General features: G+C 45.6%; 1 protein-coding gene across 3 annotated transcripts in view; it reads left to right on the forward strand.

Annotated features, from left to right (window-relative positions):
• AQP9 (aquaporin 9) overlaps positions 1 to 19,571 on the forward strand; it is a 49,859-nt gene that overhangs the window by 9,369 nt on the left and 20,919 nt on the right. Inside the window, exons 2-4 of one of the 3 annotated variants that reach the window (XM_090028974.1) lie at positions 3,727 to 3,792; positions 7,006 to 7,132; positions 13,299 to 13,436. In XM_090028974.1, the coding sequence (XP_089885100.1) occupies positions 3,727 to 3,792; positions 7,006 to 7,132; positions 13,299 to 13,436 (331 nt within the window). The remainder of the gene's footprint in view (positions 1 to 3,726; positions 3,793 to 7,005; positions 7,133 to 13,298; positions 13,437 to 19,571) is intronic. The other 2 variants (XM_090028976.1, XM_090028975.1) reach the window with 2 other exon arrangements.

Raw genomic sequence — 19,571 nt, forward strand, 5'->3', positions numbered from 1 at the left:
ATAAAAATAAGGTAAACTTACCAGAATATATAGATGTAAGTGTTGACAGTGGAGGGGCACAACTCCACAAACCCACCACCACCCCTCTGCTGCCGGATGCTGGTTCTGGCTGGGCTGAAGCCCTGTGCCCCCGTCAGCACAGAACTTGTGCCACCACTGCTGGTGCCCCGACTGCTGCTGGGCCCTGGCTCCATAAGGGTTGCAGCCCCAGGCACTGCCATTGATGCAGAAATCTGGGGCCGGGGGCACATGCCCTCTGTGCTCCCTCTTGAATCACCTGTGCTGGAATACAGAGAAAGTGCAGCAATCCCTGCTTATTATCCAAGACAAAGAAAAGGATTTAATATCTGTGAAGCAGCATTCTCAGTGGAAAATGTGCAGACAGCTATTCCACAACTAGCCAAACTACAAGTTATTTATGGCAGTAATTTTATTAGTCTGGGGATATGAAGTCAGCATTGAAGCTACTGGTGTAAACTTAGGTCTTCACCTTTTTGGACTTGAGGCACCCTTCAATGAACTCAAGGCACCCCTTCATGACTTTTGTAAATTAAGCAGCATCCAATTTCAAAAACAAATTTATAGATAACAGTGCTTACAGAGGGGCTGGACAGTGGGGATGAGGGATCTTTCAGGCAGGGACAAACCTGAGCTTGCACTTACCTGCTTATTGCCTAACATATCACTTATTTCCTCACACCTCACAACACCCTCCAAAAGGTCTGGCCGCACTCCAGGGCACCACAGCAGCCGAGTTGAGAATCACCAATTTAGGCAGACTGCTAAGGAGAGGAGAACCCGGGAGCATAAAATACGATAGAGAGATCTGGCTTAAGTTCTCCCCCAGTGATACCCATGCATGTCCCAGTGCTTTCAGCCCTTCTGACAATAAGTTTGCATAAGTGGAACTGAAGGCTAAACTTGAGCAAGAAACTTAAAATATTAAGTTACAATTGAACAGATTAGTTATTCTCAGGTCAGCCTGGCAGGAATTACTGTGATATTAAATCACTGCTTATGTAACTGTATGGTAAGGTAACAGGTTCAGTTGTGTTGAACTAGCTAAATGAGGTAGTAGAGAAATTGTTTTTCTCATTTAAAATGGGAGTGCATGGTAGTAATACTAAGATGTTGTGGTCCAAACTACCCAAGAACAAGCAATGGTTATACCTATACATGAAGTTATTCACACAGGCACACTTAAGCACACTGTCCATCTCTTTCTCTGCGTACAGTTAGTTGAGAGAGAGGCAGGAGCTAAAAACTGATGTTTAGAAAAATGAGTATTTATGAGTTTTAATGCTCCCAAAACCCCACCCCCTTCACTTTCCTCCCAGTTCTCTTTCCTTGGTTCCCCACATGGAACAGGTAACTTTAAGACCTGTCTGAAAAAAGATGTCAAAGAGTTTTCCCATGGAGATGATCCTTTAGGGCACTCTTGAATTTTCTCTCTTAAACTCTTGAGTTTTCTGAGCCTGAAAAATGCATGTCCAGCCATTAATTTCTGACACATACCCAAGTCCTTGCATCTCTAGCTACCTGAATAGACTGAACACTGCAAATGGTACCTGCAAAAATGTACATATGCCAGTACTTTTAAACACATTCAATCTTTGTCACTGTGGTCTTGCCTGTTGTAATTGTGCAAGTGCTCTTTCAGTGTAGCTGCAGAGCACAATGCTTTACCCTTCACCAAGTATTGCCCTGTTGACTTTTCCATTACAGTAATCTTGGGTAATTTTAAAGCAATTTCAGTTCTGAAATATGCCTTCTTTCCTTATTTGAGAAATTTTATTATGTATCATAAACATGTGGAGTTGAATTGCTTAGACCGTAGTTCAAGGAAATGAAGCCAAACGTATTTTGCTTTGTTGCTTTGCAGTCTATGAGTGACTTTAAGGGTGTGATACCTAATAGAAGAGAGAACATACAACCTAGAAGCACTCCTTTTATTGTATAGCAATTAACTGAAGCTGAGAACTTTACAGCCTATAGGACTGTGCTAGAAGCAATTGTATCTTTAAAATATCTTGACAACTGTAATGCTTTGGCCCCACGTAATGCCTTTGTTTTCATTTGTGAATATAAGCTAAAAGGTAAGAGCTGCACCTGGAAAAATTAAAGGACAGAAAGTTGTGCCACATCTATGCTACTTTTGCCAATATTGCAATGTTGATTAAGTGTGATGTTTTCAGTCACACTTAACTGGTAATACTGGAACATTATTACACTAGCAAAATCTCTGTGGCAGGGGCGGGCAAAATATGGCCCGTGGGCAGGATCCAACCCACCAGGACATTCTATCTGGCCCGCAAGGCCCCTAAAATATTTAGAAAATTAATATTTATCTGCTCTTTGCTGCCTGTCAAAGATTACTGGAGACAGGGGCAGTAGGACCCAGGGAGAGCCACCAGCAGGATCAAGCAGCTGCAGAAGCAAGGCTGGCCTGGCCCAGCTCAGTCTGGCCCCCCCCACTGCCACCCGGAGCCCCAGCTGGAAGCCTGTGCCTAACAGTCTTCTGGCCTGGAGCTGTTTCTACCTCCCCATGCTGAGGGAAATACAGATAAGGAAGAGAGAGGGGAGGGAGGCAGGGGAGGACTGTGGGCAATTGCCCCAGTCCTCAGGGTCGGCCGGGCTGGCTCCTGCGGTCCAAGTGCTGCAGCTGAGAACCACATAGTGTCACAGTGCAGCAGCTAAAGGGGGAGCAGGGAAATGTCTGCACCAGGTAGGGCAAAGGGGCAGTGTGTGGGCAAGCAGAGCAGAAGTTGCAACAACCGGGTGGGAGGAGCAGAATTTGCAACAGCCAGGTGGGAGTGACAGCCAGGTGGGAGCACAAGGCCCACGCCGGTGCACCAGGGCCAACACCGGCAGGGCCTAGAGCAGGGCAGGAGGAGCACGGGGCCAGGTTGCCAGGGGCTCTATGGAGCTGAGCTGTGCTGCTTAAGCAGGGAGAGGAGGAAGCCCACCCAGGTCCATAGAGCATGTGAAAGCCTGGCCCCGCGCTCCTGCCACCCCTTTCTGGGCCCCTCTGGTGCTGGCCCTGGTGTACCGGTACAGGCCCTGTGCTCCTGCCTGGCTGTCACTGTGCTTTATACACCCACTCGCTTCCCCTTCCCTTGCCCACCACAGCCATTTCCCTGCTCCCCTCTCCTGCCACACTCCAGCACCATGTGGTTCCCAGATGCAGTTCCAGGACTGCAGGAGCAGCCGGGACATGGTGCCAGAGCAGCCAGGGTGGAGACAGGGAAGCAGCAGGAGAAGGAAAGCAGTGGCAGATGGAAGGTAAGGGGGAGCACAGGGTCCACACCAGTGCCCCGAGGCCGAGAGCAGCAGAAGCACAGAGCCTGGGCTTGCAGGAGCGCTGGACAGGGCTCTACAAACCCTCCCCCTCCACAAGCCACAACCTTCCCCAGCCACCCTCCCCCAACACACTTACAGCCTCCCACAAAACCCATACCCACCCACACACCCATACCTATCCACCCCACAACAAATCACCCACACACACCCTCCCCCACACACCCACAAACCTATACTCATCCTTCCACCTACACCTCCCACAATATACAAGACTAAGACTTCATTTTAAGCTATTATTTAATCACCTCTATGTACACTACACAAACACATGTAAATCAGGGCAAGAATGTTTTTTGAAATGGAATGAATGAATGTTGTAGTACATTTGATTTTTATAATATAATTTGATTTTTTTCTGGTTCTGAGATGGCAAAACCCCTTGCTGAAAGAAGTAATTCCAGGGGGCAAGAAGAGGGACTTCTGGTGGCAAAGGTATGGGGTTTGAGGGCAGGACTTCTGGTCCCAAGATGACAGGTAGGGGGTGGGGCACCTGTCAAGGGGCGGAGCTACCCCCACAGACATCTATAGCTTGCGGAAACTCAATAAGCGCCCCCCCCCACCTAAAGTAATCGCCTGCCCCTGCTCTACGGAGTCACAGTTACATTAGCATAAAAATGCTTTTACTTGTACGGTTTATTTCATTCCTGAAACTGGCAGAGGCTAAACCAGAAGAAGTACAGGCATACCTCATTTTATTGCGCTTCGCTTTATTGCGCTTTGCAGATATTGCGTTTTTTACAAATTGAAGATTTGTGGCAACCCTGCATCGAGCAAGTCTATTGGCACCATTTTTCCATTGGTTAGCATTTTTTAGCAATAAAGTATTTTTTAATTAAGGTATGTACATTGTTTTTTTAGACATAATGCTATTGCACACTTAATAGACTACAGTATAGGGTAAACATAACTTTTATATGCACTGGGAAACCAAAAAATTCATGTGACTCGCTTTATTGTGATATTCGCTTTATTGCGGTGGTCTGGAACTGAACCCACAATATCTCCGAGATATGTCTGTATTCTCTTGGCAGCATACACCGCTTCTCTACTATAAAGAGTCACTGATATACATATAACAGCAAACCTCTTTTGGTTAGAGGCTAGGAAAGAACAGGCCTTCCTGCTTAGCCTAGCTTCTGGGAAGAACTGCCTGACAACTGAGAATAAACATTTTTTTCTGAGAACTAAATTTGATTTATTCAGATAAACAGAGGTAGCAAGACCATCAGCAATGCAGCCATTTGGTGACTCCCAATAATATTAAAGTGCTTGCATGTCAAAGAACAGAAAAATCTGGATCTCCTATACATGAATATGTAGAAAACAAACATGCATAAGAACATCAATCACCAAAGTAATTCAAATTGCTCTGGATAAGCCCTGTCATGTCTGAACAAAGTGAGTCATACCACACTGGCATGCACTATTCACAGATCCTCAACTTTTAGGTACAGATATACATGCAGTGAAACAGAGTTCAAGTGGCTGATATTATTAAATTACCCTTGTGGGGCCTCTGGCCCCTGTTTATCCATTACCTAATTCATCCCTATTCAGCAAAGCACTTAGGCATGCCCTTAAAAGGCTGATTTTCAAAAATCACAAGTGGACTTTCAGTGGAAGTGGAGCACCTAATCCAATGTAAAAGCCCGTTGTGTCTTTGAAATATTCCGTTTTAACTTCAGTACATCTAGAGTTAGGCATGAGCTTTAGTGTTTTGCCGAGAACTGATGATATGAAGCATGTCTTTAAATACTTTGAACTGGGGCCCAGCACAAGTATCAGCATAAAAGGTAAGAAGTATCATTAACCTATTGAGAATATCCTGGTGCAAATTGTCCAAGTACCTTTATTTTAATCAGCTGCCCAAGTGGAAAATGAAAAGCCAAAGAAGCACTTATGTAAGTTGCCTGTTTGTCTATGCGTCCAAGAACAGTGTAAGATAAAAGAGGCATGAGCAGGCAGGTTTTATTCAGCCCCTTTCAGATTTTCTTGCTCTCTGTTGAAAATTTAGCTACTGGTGGGTAGGAGACTGGTGGAATTCCACCCACGGGATGTGTAATACCTTATTTTTTAATCTCCTTTCGCAAGGAAACTACTAATGATAGAGCTGCCTGGCTGATTTCCCTAGCACTTGCACTAACATGACTTCTCATTTATTCAACCCATAATGTAATTGCTCTCACTGTTGTTGCCCTGATTCTTGACCTGACCCTCTTTTGTGCTGTCCAGGATCTTTCCAATTTATTCCAAGCACTTCTCCATGCTGTCCTGTGTATGTAACGGACACCTTGCCTTAAAATGTCACACAATAGCAGACAATGCAATCACTGCTGGTTTCACAACAGCCTCACAGCAGCACACGCATGAAAATGTCCAGAGAACTCTTACCTGCTGATGGGTCAATGAAGTTCAGGGTTTCACTATTAAAAGTTTTGAGGCTATATCTCACAAATTGATATAATGATTTTGTTTGTTTATAATAAGCTATTGGAACTGAAATCTTACCACATAGAAGCCATGTCTACACGAAATGCTGACTGCGGAGTAGCTTGTTACTACCGAGCAGTAGCGTTGGGTGGCATGAAGTATAATGCAGCATTACTGCGCAGTAGTAACAAGCTACTGTACTTTCAGTGTCACCTAAAAGGCGTTTAGTGATGCCACTGCACAGAAACTCCAATTACTGCACAGCCATTTAGTACTTGTGTAGACGAGTACTAAATAAGCGCACAGTAACAACTGCGGAGTCAACATCTCATGTAGATGCAGCTAAAAAGATCTTCCCCTTTAGTCTCACATGTGCTGGTTTTGTGTGGGTTCAGTGCACCAGGCTGAATTTCACTATAAGATGAGTTGCATCTTCATGGGAAGGTATCTAGGTTGTAGCCATATTGGTCTAGAGGAAAAAGCAATCAGGGCTCATGGTAGAGGTGATATCTTTTATTAGACCAACAAGATTTTTGCAAAAAAACCTGTTCAGTTGCAAGCTTTCAGGCACACCCTTCATCAGGCATACGAGAAAAGGTTGTAACAGTTCTCCTGGGTAGAAATGAGAACAGTTAAAATCTTTTCTCCAATGCCTGATGAAAGTTTTGTGCCCCAAAACTTGCAATTAAAGATTTTTTTTGCAAAAATCTTGTTGGTCCATAACAGATATCACCTCTACCATGAGCCCTGATTGCATCTTCACAGGAGAAATCATATAATCACTACGAGTAACAAACCTAATTTAGATGGGAGGCACTGCTCCAACCAAGAGCAAGATAACAATGTTATAAAACCTTTTTTATCCTAGAGAATATAGCACATTTCAACTCAAACTCTCTCTCTCATAATCTAGACCACTACCCCCAGAAGCAGCCATGCCTTCTGGCATTGACTTCAGGAATGAAAAACCAATGCTCAACATATCAGTCATCCACATACCATTATTGATTTTAAAGTGTCTTGCATTTCTTCAGTAATAGTAAAGTAATGTTTCTTTGGTGATATTAAAGCAATATTAAATGATAATAGCATAGAAGTGTCTCATATTTTGTCAATCCTTATAGCCCTGTCAGTAAGACAGCAAGCAGAAGTTGAAAAATACCCAATAACATTTCATGAATAGCTCATGTCTGATGTTTCCTTTCTGAATGGCAGGCACTTGGATGTGGGTCTGTTGCCCAAACTGTTCTTAGCCATGGGGCCATGGGTGAGTCTATAACAATGTATGTCGGGTTTGCAGTGTCAGTCACCATCGCAATCTATGTATCCGGAGGCGTGTCTGGTAAGTCACTTTGTACAGATTTTTTACCATGAAGTGTTTGTTGTCACATCTTTGACTAATTTATTTAGAAACTACTCCCATACCACAGCACTGCCACCAGTGACACATTTAGTACTATCAGGTTGTTATTCACACCATTATAGCAGAGGTTGTTCAAGTTTCCATAGTTTCATAGTTTCTAGGGTCGGAAGGGACCTGAGCAGATCATCGAGTCTGACCCCTGCCATGGCAGGAAAGAGTACTGGGGTCAAACAACCCCAGCAAGGTGTTCATCTAGCCTCCTCTTAAAGACCCCCAGGGTAGGAGCCTGCACCACTTCTCTTGGAAGTTGGTTCCAGATCCTAGCCGCCCTGACCGTGAAGTAGCACCTCCTGATATCTAACCTAAATCTACCCTCTGCCAGCTTGTGACCATTATTCCTGGTCACTCCTGGCGGTGCTTGGGGGAACAGGGACTCCCCCAGTGCCTGCTGATCCCCCCTGACTAGTTTATAACAGGCCACAAGATCCCTCCTCAGTCTTCTCTTGTGGAGGCTGAACAGGTTCAGGTCCCGCAGCCTCTCCTCCTCGTGCTGCCCCTGATCATGCAAGTGGCCCTCCTCTGGACCCTCTCCATGTTGTTCACATCCCTCTTGAAGTGCAGCGCCGAGAACTGGACGCAGTACTCCAGCTGCACCCTGACCAGTGTCACATAGACAGGGAGGATCACCTCCTTGGACCTGCTTGAGATGCATCTGTGGATGCATGACAAGGTACGGTTGGCCTTCCTGACTGCGTCCCCACACTGCCGGCCCATGTTCATCTTGGAATCAGTGATGACTCCAAGATCCTTTTCTGCCTCTGTACTGACAAGAAGGGAGTTCCCCAACCTGTAGATGTGGTGCTGGTTGTTCCTCCCCAGGTACAGCACCTTGCACTTGTCAGTGTTGAATCCCATCCTATTCTCATCCGCCCACCCTTGTAACCTGTCTAGGTCTGACTGCAGCCTATTCCTCCCTTCTAGCATGCCCACATCCCCCAACATCTTAGTGTCATCAGCAGATTTGAAGAGGGTGCTATTTACCCCCTCATCCAAGTCACTGATGAAGATGTTGAACAGTGCAGGCCCGAGGACTGAGCCCTGGGGGACCCCACTGCCCACATCCCTCCAGGTTGAAAATGACCAGAATAATTCTCTCAAAAAGCTTCCCCAGGATCGAGGTAAGACTAACTGGCCTATAGCTCCCTGGGTCCTCCTTCCTCCCTTTTTTGAAGATGGGAATCACGTTGGCCCTCTTCCAGTCCTCTGGCACCAAACCAGAGCACCACGAGTGTTCGTAAAGCCGTGCCAGGGGTCCTGCAATGACCTCAGCTAATTCCCTCAGCACTCTGGGATGGAGATCATCCAGACCAGCTGATTTGAATACATCCAGTCCCTCCAGAAGTTCCCTAATTAGATCCTCCCTGACCCATGGCCTAGGGGTGTCTCTCCTGGGGCCCAGAGGGGGGCCCAGTGGGGGGGTGACTTTTCTGGTCCCTGCTCAGGAAAATGGAGGCAAAGAAATCGTTAAATATGTTAGCTTTGTTGTCTGGTGTAACGACCAAATTTCCTAGTGTGTTCTACAGGGGCCCCACCTTACCCAGTACCTTCTTTTTGCTCCCTATGTATTTAAAAAAGGACTTCTTGTTGTCCTTGATCCAGGTAGCTAGTCCCAGTCCCATCTCCGCCTTGGCCTTCCTGACTGCCCCCCTGCATCCCCAGCAACCGTAGTATAATCCTCCCTGGGGATGGCCCCTCCCTTCCATTGGGTGTGTGCCTCCCTTTTACCTAGGAGACATTCCCAGATGCTTTTGGAGAGCCACGGGGGCTTTTGTGCCCTCCTGCCACCTTTGATCCATTCATTCCCTGTCCTCTCGTCCACCCCTTCTACATTCACTGTTTAATAAATTCTGCCACCAAATTGTCTTCTAGACAGGTGATGCTCATTTTAAGATTTCAGCTGGCGCTTACTTTTCACCAGATAGCTACTTTGCACCAGTCAAACCAGCTAACCCACCATCCTGAGGAGTCCATTAGCAGAGTGGAAGTCTTAGGCAGCTGGCGAGATGCATTAAGGCAATGGACAGAAAAAGCTTTTAGAGTATAGCAATCTCCAGGTATTGCAGTGGCAGCCAGCTGGCACAGGGTAGCCCTGCAGCTGTTCAAACGTTCAAGTCCAGACTGTCCTTCAGCTAATCCCACTAGTGAGGTGCATAAGGTTGGGTTACAGACACCTTTGTGATTCCTCTCTAAATGTCCTGTCCAAAACAGACTCATTTACCCTGTTATCCTAGGTCTTGGATCAGTAAATAGAAAGCATTTATTCCTCTACCCTCCACCCCCAGATTTGCTCACTCTTCACAATCGGCAGAGGAAAAAAGCAAAAACAGGGAAAAGGAATTCAAACTGAATTGTGTGGGATGCTCTTGAGAGTCTAGAGCTAACATACAAACCTACATTACACGATTATGTAACATACAAACATACGTTATGTAATTCTCCCTTTCCACCTAGGCATTTTTAAATACACACAATTAATGTAAAATATGTAAAAACCTGCAATGAGCCTGTCACAGAGGAAATGCATGAATATCTGCATGGAGCATGTCTCCTAGTGTCTTGCCCTGGTATAATATCCTATTCAACAAGAGTTTTGTGTGTATCTGCTGTTAGCTTTCTCCAACCCCTACAATGGAAGCTTACAAGCTTGACCGTGAAAAAATTCTGTTGCGGGTAGAGATTAGCTTGTTCTAGTTAAACTTAAAGGGGTCTTTGCCTTTTAGTTTTGGTAGCTGTGACCAGTTAGAGAGGGTCAAGTTCAGCCCATCAATAAGTATGTAAGTTGAGTTGCTTTGGAAAGCCTTGTTTTGATAGTTTTTCTCCTCTGCTTTTTTTTCAATGCAGAGAAGACATTAAGGTAACTGACCAAAAGGAAGTTTCTAGGTTCATACCAAGCACTGATTCAATGCATTGTGAAACAGACAACTCACATTACCTCCACTGAGACAGATATGGGAGGCTCAATAGTATCACGCAAAGTTAATTTTGCAGCACAGTTTGTCTGAATGCTGTTCTGTTATCTGAATGGGGATTAACTACAGCGGCTTCTTGGGATGTGGATAGTGCTAGCTTAAGTCTCCTAATGCAGCACTATGACAAGAACCTAGAACGACAGTTAGCCAATAGCCATATTAGTCTGAAGTCAAATAGGGTAAGGTAAGGTTAAAGATACCCTGCCTAGAAAGCACATCTTTCCTTTTGTTCCTTTGTACCTTTAGGGGATACTCTACTTACTAAAAGTTTAGGAGAGCAACTGTGGCAAGGCAGAATGGCTGCAAAGGTTGCAATGTAGTGCTTCAGGTGTTTCTCACTTTGTTGAAGGATTCTGCAGGCAGTGCATTTTTTTCCAATGATAGAAGAGGGGCAGGTATTTCAACAAGCTGCAAAGGTCTAACTGTGGGTTGTTGGTACACATTGTAAGATACCAACTTCCCACATTGCCTCATTAACAAGTCCTATTGTTCACTGGAATCTAGACTTCCCACAACTAAGATCTGCTAAGATGTTCTGCCGTGCTACTTTAGGAAATTCTAATTTTCTGTAACAGAACAGGAATCCTTCCTCTTCATAACATATTTAGCTAATTTTCTTCTCTTTCACCATCTCAGAATTGCCTACATCCCTGTCACTGCTGTGAAAATTCTCCAGCCCACATTTCTTCACACACTTCACCTTTCATACTACACCAAGACTGTGTTTATACTTGCTAAAATAAGGGTGGAAACAACAGTTTCTGAAACGTGTCAGTGAAGATGCTGCTGGTAGCAAAGGGACAAAGAATCTTGGGTCTGCTACAAGTCAGCTATAGGTCCTCCAAACAGGCTCGCTTTTTCCAGATTTAACTTCATCAGACGTTTCTAAACTTGTTATGACCTTTCCCTGGTCATAATAGTCATTCTTGAATATATTTGTTATGCACAGATGGGGGACTGTATGATTGTTGAAAGAAGAGAAAATTGTTCATTTTAGACAGAGAAAGAAAGAACTGAAAAGAAGACCACTACATACCTACATTCACATGAAGGGTTGTTAAATAAGCTGCCATCAATCTATTAGCTCTGCGATGAAGAATTTGAAAAACAAAGAAGAGGTCAGAATTAATTCAAGGTTGATGCTACCAGGTCACCATTTTGGAAATGATATAAGGGAGGTCTTTATCCTGCTTGTTATCTGTGTTTGTCTGTTCATCATGTATCAAAGGTGCTTAGATTTCACAAGATGAAGACAGTGACCTGAAGTGCAAGCAAACAAATTTAGTACATAGAGGCCCTTTCTCTAATGCTACCCTTGCCAGACAAAGGTCATTTTCTTACATATATTATATATATTTATTAAGAGCCAAGTGCCACCATTTTCTCTTGTCTCAACATAGCTTTCAATGCAGATTTACTTGGACATTAAAGCACTGATTATTTTTTTTACATTTCAGTAAAACCTTAGCTTTTACCTAATTTACTTTTTTTGGAATATCATTAAGTTTGCTTATTAATGCAAACTAAAAATATGATTTCAACCAAAAAAATGAGATTTACAGATACACTACACCAATGTTGGTGAAAGGTGTTTGGGGAAGTAAATAACATGGCATAATAGTTTCATAGTTTCATAGTTTCTAGGGTCGGAAGGGACCTGAGCAGATCATCTAGTCCGACTCCCTGCCATGGCAGGAAAGAGTACTGGGGTCAAATGACCCCAGCAAGGTGTTCATCTAACCTCCTCTTAAACACCCCCAGGGCAGGAGCCAGCACCACTTCTCCTGGAAGTTGGTTCCAGACCCTAGCTGCCCTGACTGTGAAGTAGCGCCTCCTGATATCTAACCTAAACCTACCCTCTGCCAGCTTGTGACCGTTATTCCTGGTCACCCCTGGCGGTGCTCGGGGGAACAGTGACTCCCCCAGTGCCTGCTGATCCTCCCTGACTAGTTTATAACAGGCCACAAGATCCCCCCTCAGCCTTCTCTTGTGGAGGCTGAACAGGTTCAGGTCCCGTAGCCTCTCCTCATAGGGCCTGCCCTGTTGTCCCCTGATCATATGAGTGGCCTCCTCTGGACCCTCTCCATGCTGTCGACATCGCTCTTGAAGTGTGGCGCCCAGAACTAGACGCAATACTCCAGCTGCGGCCTGACCATATTAGATATTGTGTTCTAATATAGAACACAAGTCGGGTTTTCATAATTAAATTGTTATAATTAACTCAAATGCAGGCGAAATCTCTTCCTTGTCAAAGTTGAAGTGTACTCTTAAGTACTTGCACTGAAGCATCATTAAAGTATCAGAGCATCTCTCATTGGTTAATAATAGAATCCTCTATTCTCACAGAATCCTCTATTGACATCCTCTGCTTCAGTGGTGCTCAGCCTCAATAGCCTTACAGGTCATGAGAGTGGTAGATGATCTGGCATGCACAGCCATGTGATCCAGCCCACTGGGCTCTCCGTGAGTCTAGAAATTTGGCAGCAGGGGAGCAGTGACAGCATTAATAATTGCCATGGCTCTGAGTGTAGTTAATGCTGCTACTGCTGCCAAATTTCCAGAACCATGAGGGACTCCATGGCTCTGTGGGCCAGAGGTGGAGCACCATTGCTCTACTTACATCCTCTAGCAGCTCCCCTGTCACATACCCTCCTGGACTCTACATATACAGGTGGAAGAGGCGTAAGGATGTATGTAGTGTCAGGTTTATGAAATGGGAAACCAGGGATCACCTTTAGCCCTTAGGGACCACCATGAGTCAACACATAGTGCAGCTAGGGAAGGATTGGCTCCCAGTCAGCCCCACAATGGAAGGGGGAAGCTTAAAGGTAACTTAACTCCATCCTCCAACAAAGGCAGTTCAGACAAAGCCTAAAATCTAGACTAAGCTTTGCAACAGATCAAATCAACATTACCTTTTAACCTTAACAAAGGCTTATAAAACAAAACGAATGTTCTACTGCAGTGGCCACCCCTGATCTTGAGAAGACAGAAGACTAATAAAATAGTTCCCTAGCCACCAGACCTAAGCACAAGGTCACATGTTCAAATCCAGTTCTTATTCTTACTTCTGTGTCATCTCTATTATTGGTATTACTTTGTGATTTCTTTTTCAGGCGGTCACATTAACCCAGCAGTTTCATTAGCCATGTGTGTGACTGGAAGGTTGAAATGGATCAAATTACCTGTCTACATATTAGCCCAACACCTGGGGGCATTTATTGGAGCAGCAGCTGTCTTTAGTGTTAATTATGGTGAGTACAATGTAGACGCACCAGATGGAAAGTTAGAAGGCCTCTCAGGGCCTAAGACTCCAACGAGTCCTAAGCAGGTTCAGAAATCTAGCCACACAGTATGCATTGTAGGGCTACGCCTAGAGTCACAAAAGAGAAGGAAGCCCCTCTCTAACCAATCCAGTGATGCAAAAAGCGGTTCGTTTCTTTGGAGGCCACCAAAATCACAGACACACACTTATTAGCAGCACAAAAGGTGTATTTGCAAATAGGGTCAGAGCAGAGTCAAAGACTCAGATTACTCTGAACCCTTGAGGAATTTTTGCAGCCTGTATTTATCCTTCTTCCTCCTGGGCACGTGTGCAGAAACAGGAACTCTTACAGCTCACTGCCGTTTCATACAAACATATGTGTGGTTACATCACTACATCCATCGCATGTATATTATAATTAACTACTTAAGTATGCAGGGCGGAGAAGTAAATATGCATCAGCTAATTGCGCATGCTCAGAAAGTTCTTTAGGTCACCAAGAGTTTAAATCCCCACCCCCCTTTCAAGGACACAGTCAGTTGAATTCCAGCTTCTGTAATCTGCATGAGAAAAGCTAGGGGGAGGCTGGGGGAGAGTGTGATTTAGTATAAGAAGAACTGTGGCAAGGCTAGCCAAGGAAAAAAAGTCCTTGGCAGTGTTTTTTGCTTATCAGGTACGAGATGCAAACTGTGCATTTCTAACAACACTCCATTTCTAACAATATTATAACAATACTCCATTTCTAACAATATTCCCCCCTCAAGATGCTTTCTGCTCCCCATTTTCATTTAGGCAGATCAAGATAATTATGAGGAATTTTTCTGAGTACCATGACTTTTGCTGCAGTCTGCGCTTTGAGGGAGACTGCTGCAACTTGCATCCCTTCAACTGTGGTGGTTATCAATCTAGTGAGACAGGGAGTAAGGCAAGGAATAAAAATCAAACCAGTCAGAGCACACAAAAATACAAACCCTACTTTCTTCCACCAGGGTCCTCCAAGTAGATTAGACCACCAGTCTTTATCCCATGTGTTTTCCCACGTTTGTATTGGTACATGGGCTATTTTCCTAATCTCTTTGGCAATCTCTAAGACTGCTTTTCCGTTATCATCTATTTGGAGACAACAATTAGAAAGGTTGAACTTTCTGCAGACTCCGCCATCCTCTGCGAGTAAATAGTCTAAGGCCATTCGATTTTGGTATATGGCTTCTCCCATCTGGGAACTCTGTCGGGCCAGTAACTCGAGAGCAGTGGCAGTTTGGTTAGTAATTATTTCCAAGACTGCCTGCAACCTGATGATTCTATTTAGCATGTATACTGGTGTCCGGTATCCCCAACTCCCATCATTAGCCCATGTAGCTGGTCCATAATACTCAATAATCCTTTGAGGGGGCCACTCATCCTCCTTCCACTTTTGGGAGCCACCCCGTGTCAAACTTACATCAATACTTCTCTTGGTCCTTTTCCAATCATCATACAAAGAGACTTCCAACTCATTTCCAACCTCAGATGGTAGCAAAAAGAAAGCTGGTACAATTACCCCAATATAGCAGGTTCCTGTCCACCTTTGTGGCAGTACCGTATAGGCTCGCCTTCCGCAAATCCAATAATGTCCTTTTAAGGCCCTGTTCTCCCCTCCCAAGGCCAGGGGGTCACAGTTCCACCAGAAAAGAGGGGGATAGTATTTGTTGTCCCTATGCCCTAAAGGGCCGGTGTAATAGTCACTCGGTTTAAGCTGACATCTCCATACGCCATCTTTATCCCTATACTCGCACTCGGTTATTTCATTTGTGTCATTTGAGGCACTCCAATATCTATTAAACCACGCCATCATGCCATTCGGGTGTGCCCATTGCCAATTATAGAAGTAGGGTATGAATCGTTCAGTTCGGGTCTCATTATATGCCTGACATTTTGTAATGTTAGGATCGAAACGTGATGCTCTTGCCCTTCTGACCTTTTTGAAGCAGGTGTCTTCATCATGTGGGGATGATTGTGGAGTGGATGGGTTACATTTCATCCACGTGGAGTTTGGGAGCTTAACAGCAGTAGAATTCCATTGACCTGCATACTTGCTGCAATTAAGGGCATAACAGGTAGTGCATGTTCGGACCCATTTCAATGTCCATGTACACTGGCTATGTCCCAAACTCTTCCCTGTACCATTATTGCTAATACAGTACTCTCCTAATGCCACTTGGGAAAGATCCCAGCTGCGGTTCTCATCCCATTCTTGACCAGTACTCTTAACATCCGCCTTATCACTTACCAACCATTTTGGGGCCAAAGGAAAAGCCCTCCAAGGCCACTGTTCTCCGGCCTCTCGGAGTCCCCCACAGGCCCAGCAGTTGGTAAGATTGAAGGTACCTGCAATTCTTTCCATCATGTCAACATACAAATTTGTCCCTGGGGGAGCAATTGGGGGAAGCGGGGATATAGGTTGGCAGCTAGGGCTGCTCAATCCTCCTTCTCTTACTACATAGATAACAGCAAAGCATATTAAGATTCCCACCATATTCTCCCTTTCTTGAGATCAAATACAGCCTAAACTTTTCCCTCTTTACTTTCTTGTCTAATTTTCTGAACTTTGATTAAGCCATCTCAGGCGCACTTGGAGATCACCACTAGGTTCACAGCTCCACTTGCTGGCTTCTTGTTCCGAAGATGACTCAGCTTCCAGAGTGAGTTCGTCTTGGGAGTTGGTGTCCTCTGACGCTCGTGGATGTCGTTTCACACGGGTATGGTGTATCCAACAGTCATGGCCAGCAATCTTTACAGCGGTGTGGGTTGTCAGAAGTACCTGGAAAGGGCCACTCCACCTCTCAGTCAAAGGTTCCTTTTTCCACCACTGCACCAAGACCCAGTCTCCCGGGCAGAAGTCATGTACCGGTACGTCTAAAGGCAGACGCTGAAAGGAGGCTGCATACCTGTGAAGAGAAGACAAGACAGACTGCAAAGCAATAACATACATATGAAGCTCACTATTACCTAATTCAAAAGTTACATTTTCTCGCATCCCAGGGGGTAAGACTCGAGGGGGTTTGCCAAACATAATTTCATATGGGGTCAATTTGAGGCCCCGTCGGGGAGTGTTTCGAATGCAAGTAAGAGCTAGCGGCAATGCTTGAGGCCACTTAAGGTGTGTTTCAATACAGATTTTGGTGAGTAGAGTCTTTAAGGTCCTATTCATGCGTTCCACTTGTCCTGAACTCTGTGGTCTCCATGGTGTGTGTAGTTTCCAAGTGATCTTGAGAGCTTGTGCGACTTCTTGAACTACCTTTCCCACAAAGTGTTGTCCTTGATCCGACTCAATGGATTCAGGCAGAGAATACCGGGGAATGATCTCCTGCAACAAATACTTCACTACTGTAGCCGCAGTGGCAGTCCTGGTGGGCCATGCCTCTACCCAACCAGAGAGCTGGTCTACCACGACAAGTAAAAACCCATGATGTCCGGACCGTGGGAGCTCGGCAAAATCAATCTGCCATGCTTGTCCAGGGTACGCTGCCCAGGGTCTACCTCCCATTGGCACAGGGGGTTTCCTCCGAGGGTTTACTTTCTGGCATGTGATGCACCTGGTAGCAATACGCTGAGCTTCTACATATAGCCCTGGGGCTACTGCTTGGCGGATCACTAGATCACCCATAGCCAAGCCTCCCATATGGGTTCTTGCATGCAGCTGTTGCAGCACCTCCCGAAGCAATGGCCTGGGTATCATGACCTTTCCTCCCGGTACTATCCACCACCCCTGGGAGTTCTTTTTTGCACAAGCTTTCTGTGCAAATTTATCTTCTTCAGGGGAATACTGCGGGACTAAATCCTGGACGTATGGCCATATGGCATGGGACAAGGCCTGCCTGGATACTTCCTCTGCTTCTCCACCAATAAATGTGGCTTCCTTTGCTGCCGCATCAGCCTTTGCATTTCCAAGCTTATGCTTTTCCTCAGCAGCCTTCCCATGGGCCCGCACATGAATGACTGCTACCTCTTTAGGCTGGTGGAGTGCCTCTAGTAGCTTGATAATCTGGGGGCCATTAGCAATTTTATTCCCAGAAGCCGTAATTAAACCCCTTTCTTTCCACAATAGTCCATGCGCATGGACCGTAGAAAAAGCATAGCAAGAATCAGTGTATACATTAACCCGCCGGCCTGTCCCCAGCTGTAATGCTCAGGTGAGCGCAGTGAGTTCCGCGGCCTGTGCCGACCATGAGCTTGGCAATGACTCCCTCCATACTACATTATCCAAGGTTACCACTGCACATCCTGTTCGTCTTTTTCCATCGATGACAGAGCTGGAGCCGTCTACGAAGTATTCAGCATCTGGGTCTTCAATTGGGTCCTCAGCAAGATCAGGCCGCACCTGTGTGGTTTGATTCAGGACCTCAAGGCAGTCATGAGTCGGTTTCCCTGGCTCCGGCAGCAAAGTTGCAGGGTTTAAGGCTGTAGTATGTTTGGAAGTAAGTCCTGGATTAGAGAGCAAAAACATTTCATACCATGATTGTCTGGAGGGGTTGAGAAACTTTCCTTCCTCAGTCCCTAGAATCTGGGGAACTCCATGTGGGGTGTGTATTTCCATATCCGCACCCATGACTATCTTCTGGGCTTCTTCAACAACCACTGCTGTGGCTGCCACAGCCTGAAGACAGGCTGGCCACCCGAGTGCAACTGGATCTAGAACCTTTGAGTAATATCCCACGGGTCTCCAGGTTGGGCCTGGACCCCTCAATTCTCACGAACATACAGTCGATATGGCTTTTTACTATTTGGGATGGCCAGGGCAGGGGGCTGGGTTAATGCTGCCTCAAAGGCATGCTGCATTTCTTTATTCCATTTCCATTTAGTGAGACTCTCCTTAGTCAGTGAGTCATACAGTGGTCTAGCCTTCCCACCATAATCTGGTATCCATAGTCGACAGAACCCAGTTAGCCCTAGGAATGCCCACAACTCCTTGGGTGACTAAGGTGAGGTTAGACCTTGGATTGCCTGTATGCAATCTGCACTCAGGGCTCTGACTCCTTTTGAGAGCTTATATCCCAAAAATGTAACTTGAGGCTGACATATTTGGGCTTTCTCTCTAGAGACTTTATATCCTTTTTCCCCTAGAGTGTTTAGCAGTGACCTGGTGGCTTTCTCACAGAGTTGCAAGTTTGGGCTTGCAACTAGCAGGTCATCCACATACTGGAGGAGAGTCACTGCGGGGTGTGATCCCTTCCACTCCTCCAAGTCCTTCTGAAGGGCAAGTCTGAAAATATGGGGGGCTGCTATGAATCCTTGTGGAAGAACTGTCCACATGAGTTGGTCTTTATGGAAAGTATCTGGATCCTCCCATTCAAAAGCAAACAATTTTTGACTCTCTCGGTGAAGGGGAATGGAGAAAAAAGCATCTTTCAAATCTAGCACTGAAAATATTTCAGCTTCCCCCGGTACTTGTGTCAAAATCGTGTGTGGGTTCGGGACTACAGGATGGTCTGAAAGGACCTTTTTATTTACTGCTCGCAGGTCTTGGACCAGTCTGTATGAGACCCCATCTGCCTTCGGCACTCCAAGAATGGGGGTGTTATAGGGTGAGGACCCTTCCACTAGCCATCCGCACCTCTTGTATTTCTCTATTAATGGCTTGAGTCCAGCTCTGGCCGCTCGGCTGAGTGGATACTGCTTTACCCGAACGGGCCCCTCCCCATCCTTGAGTATGATCCTTACCGGGGAGACCGACTTAGCTCATGCAGGGGTTCCATCAGCCCTACCGAAGGGTCTACTCCAGTAATGTGATCTTCAGAACTTACTACAGGGCGCCGGTCCTCCAGGAGAGCCATCTGATAGTTCGAGCTCTGCTTGACAGGTAGCTGGACCACCGTCTGATCGTCTCTGAAAAAGATCTCAGCTTGCAATTTTGTGAGTAGGTCCCGCCCAAGTAGTGCAACCGGGCAACTTGAAGAATAAAGAAAGGAGTGCTCAAGCAAATGGTCCCACACTTTGGTGAGAAGTGGCTTACAAACAGGGAGTCGGGATTGCGTTCCCTCAATCCCTTCCACAAGTACATGCTGTTCACTAGTTCCTGCACAGGGGGGGTTTTCTGGAATCATTGAAAATGTAGCCCCAGTATCCACCAAGGCTTCAAAGTTTT

This window comes from Crocodylus siamensis, chromosome 15, assembly GCF_052110815.1.
Source record: "Crocodylus siamensis isolate JL-2025a chromosome 15, ASM5211081v1, whole genome shotgun sequence".
In the NCBI taxonomy this organism is placed as follows: domain Eukaryota; kingdom Metazoa; phylum Chordata; order Crocodylia; family Crocodylidae; genus Crocodylus; species Crocodylus siamensis.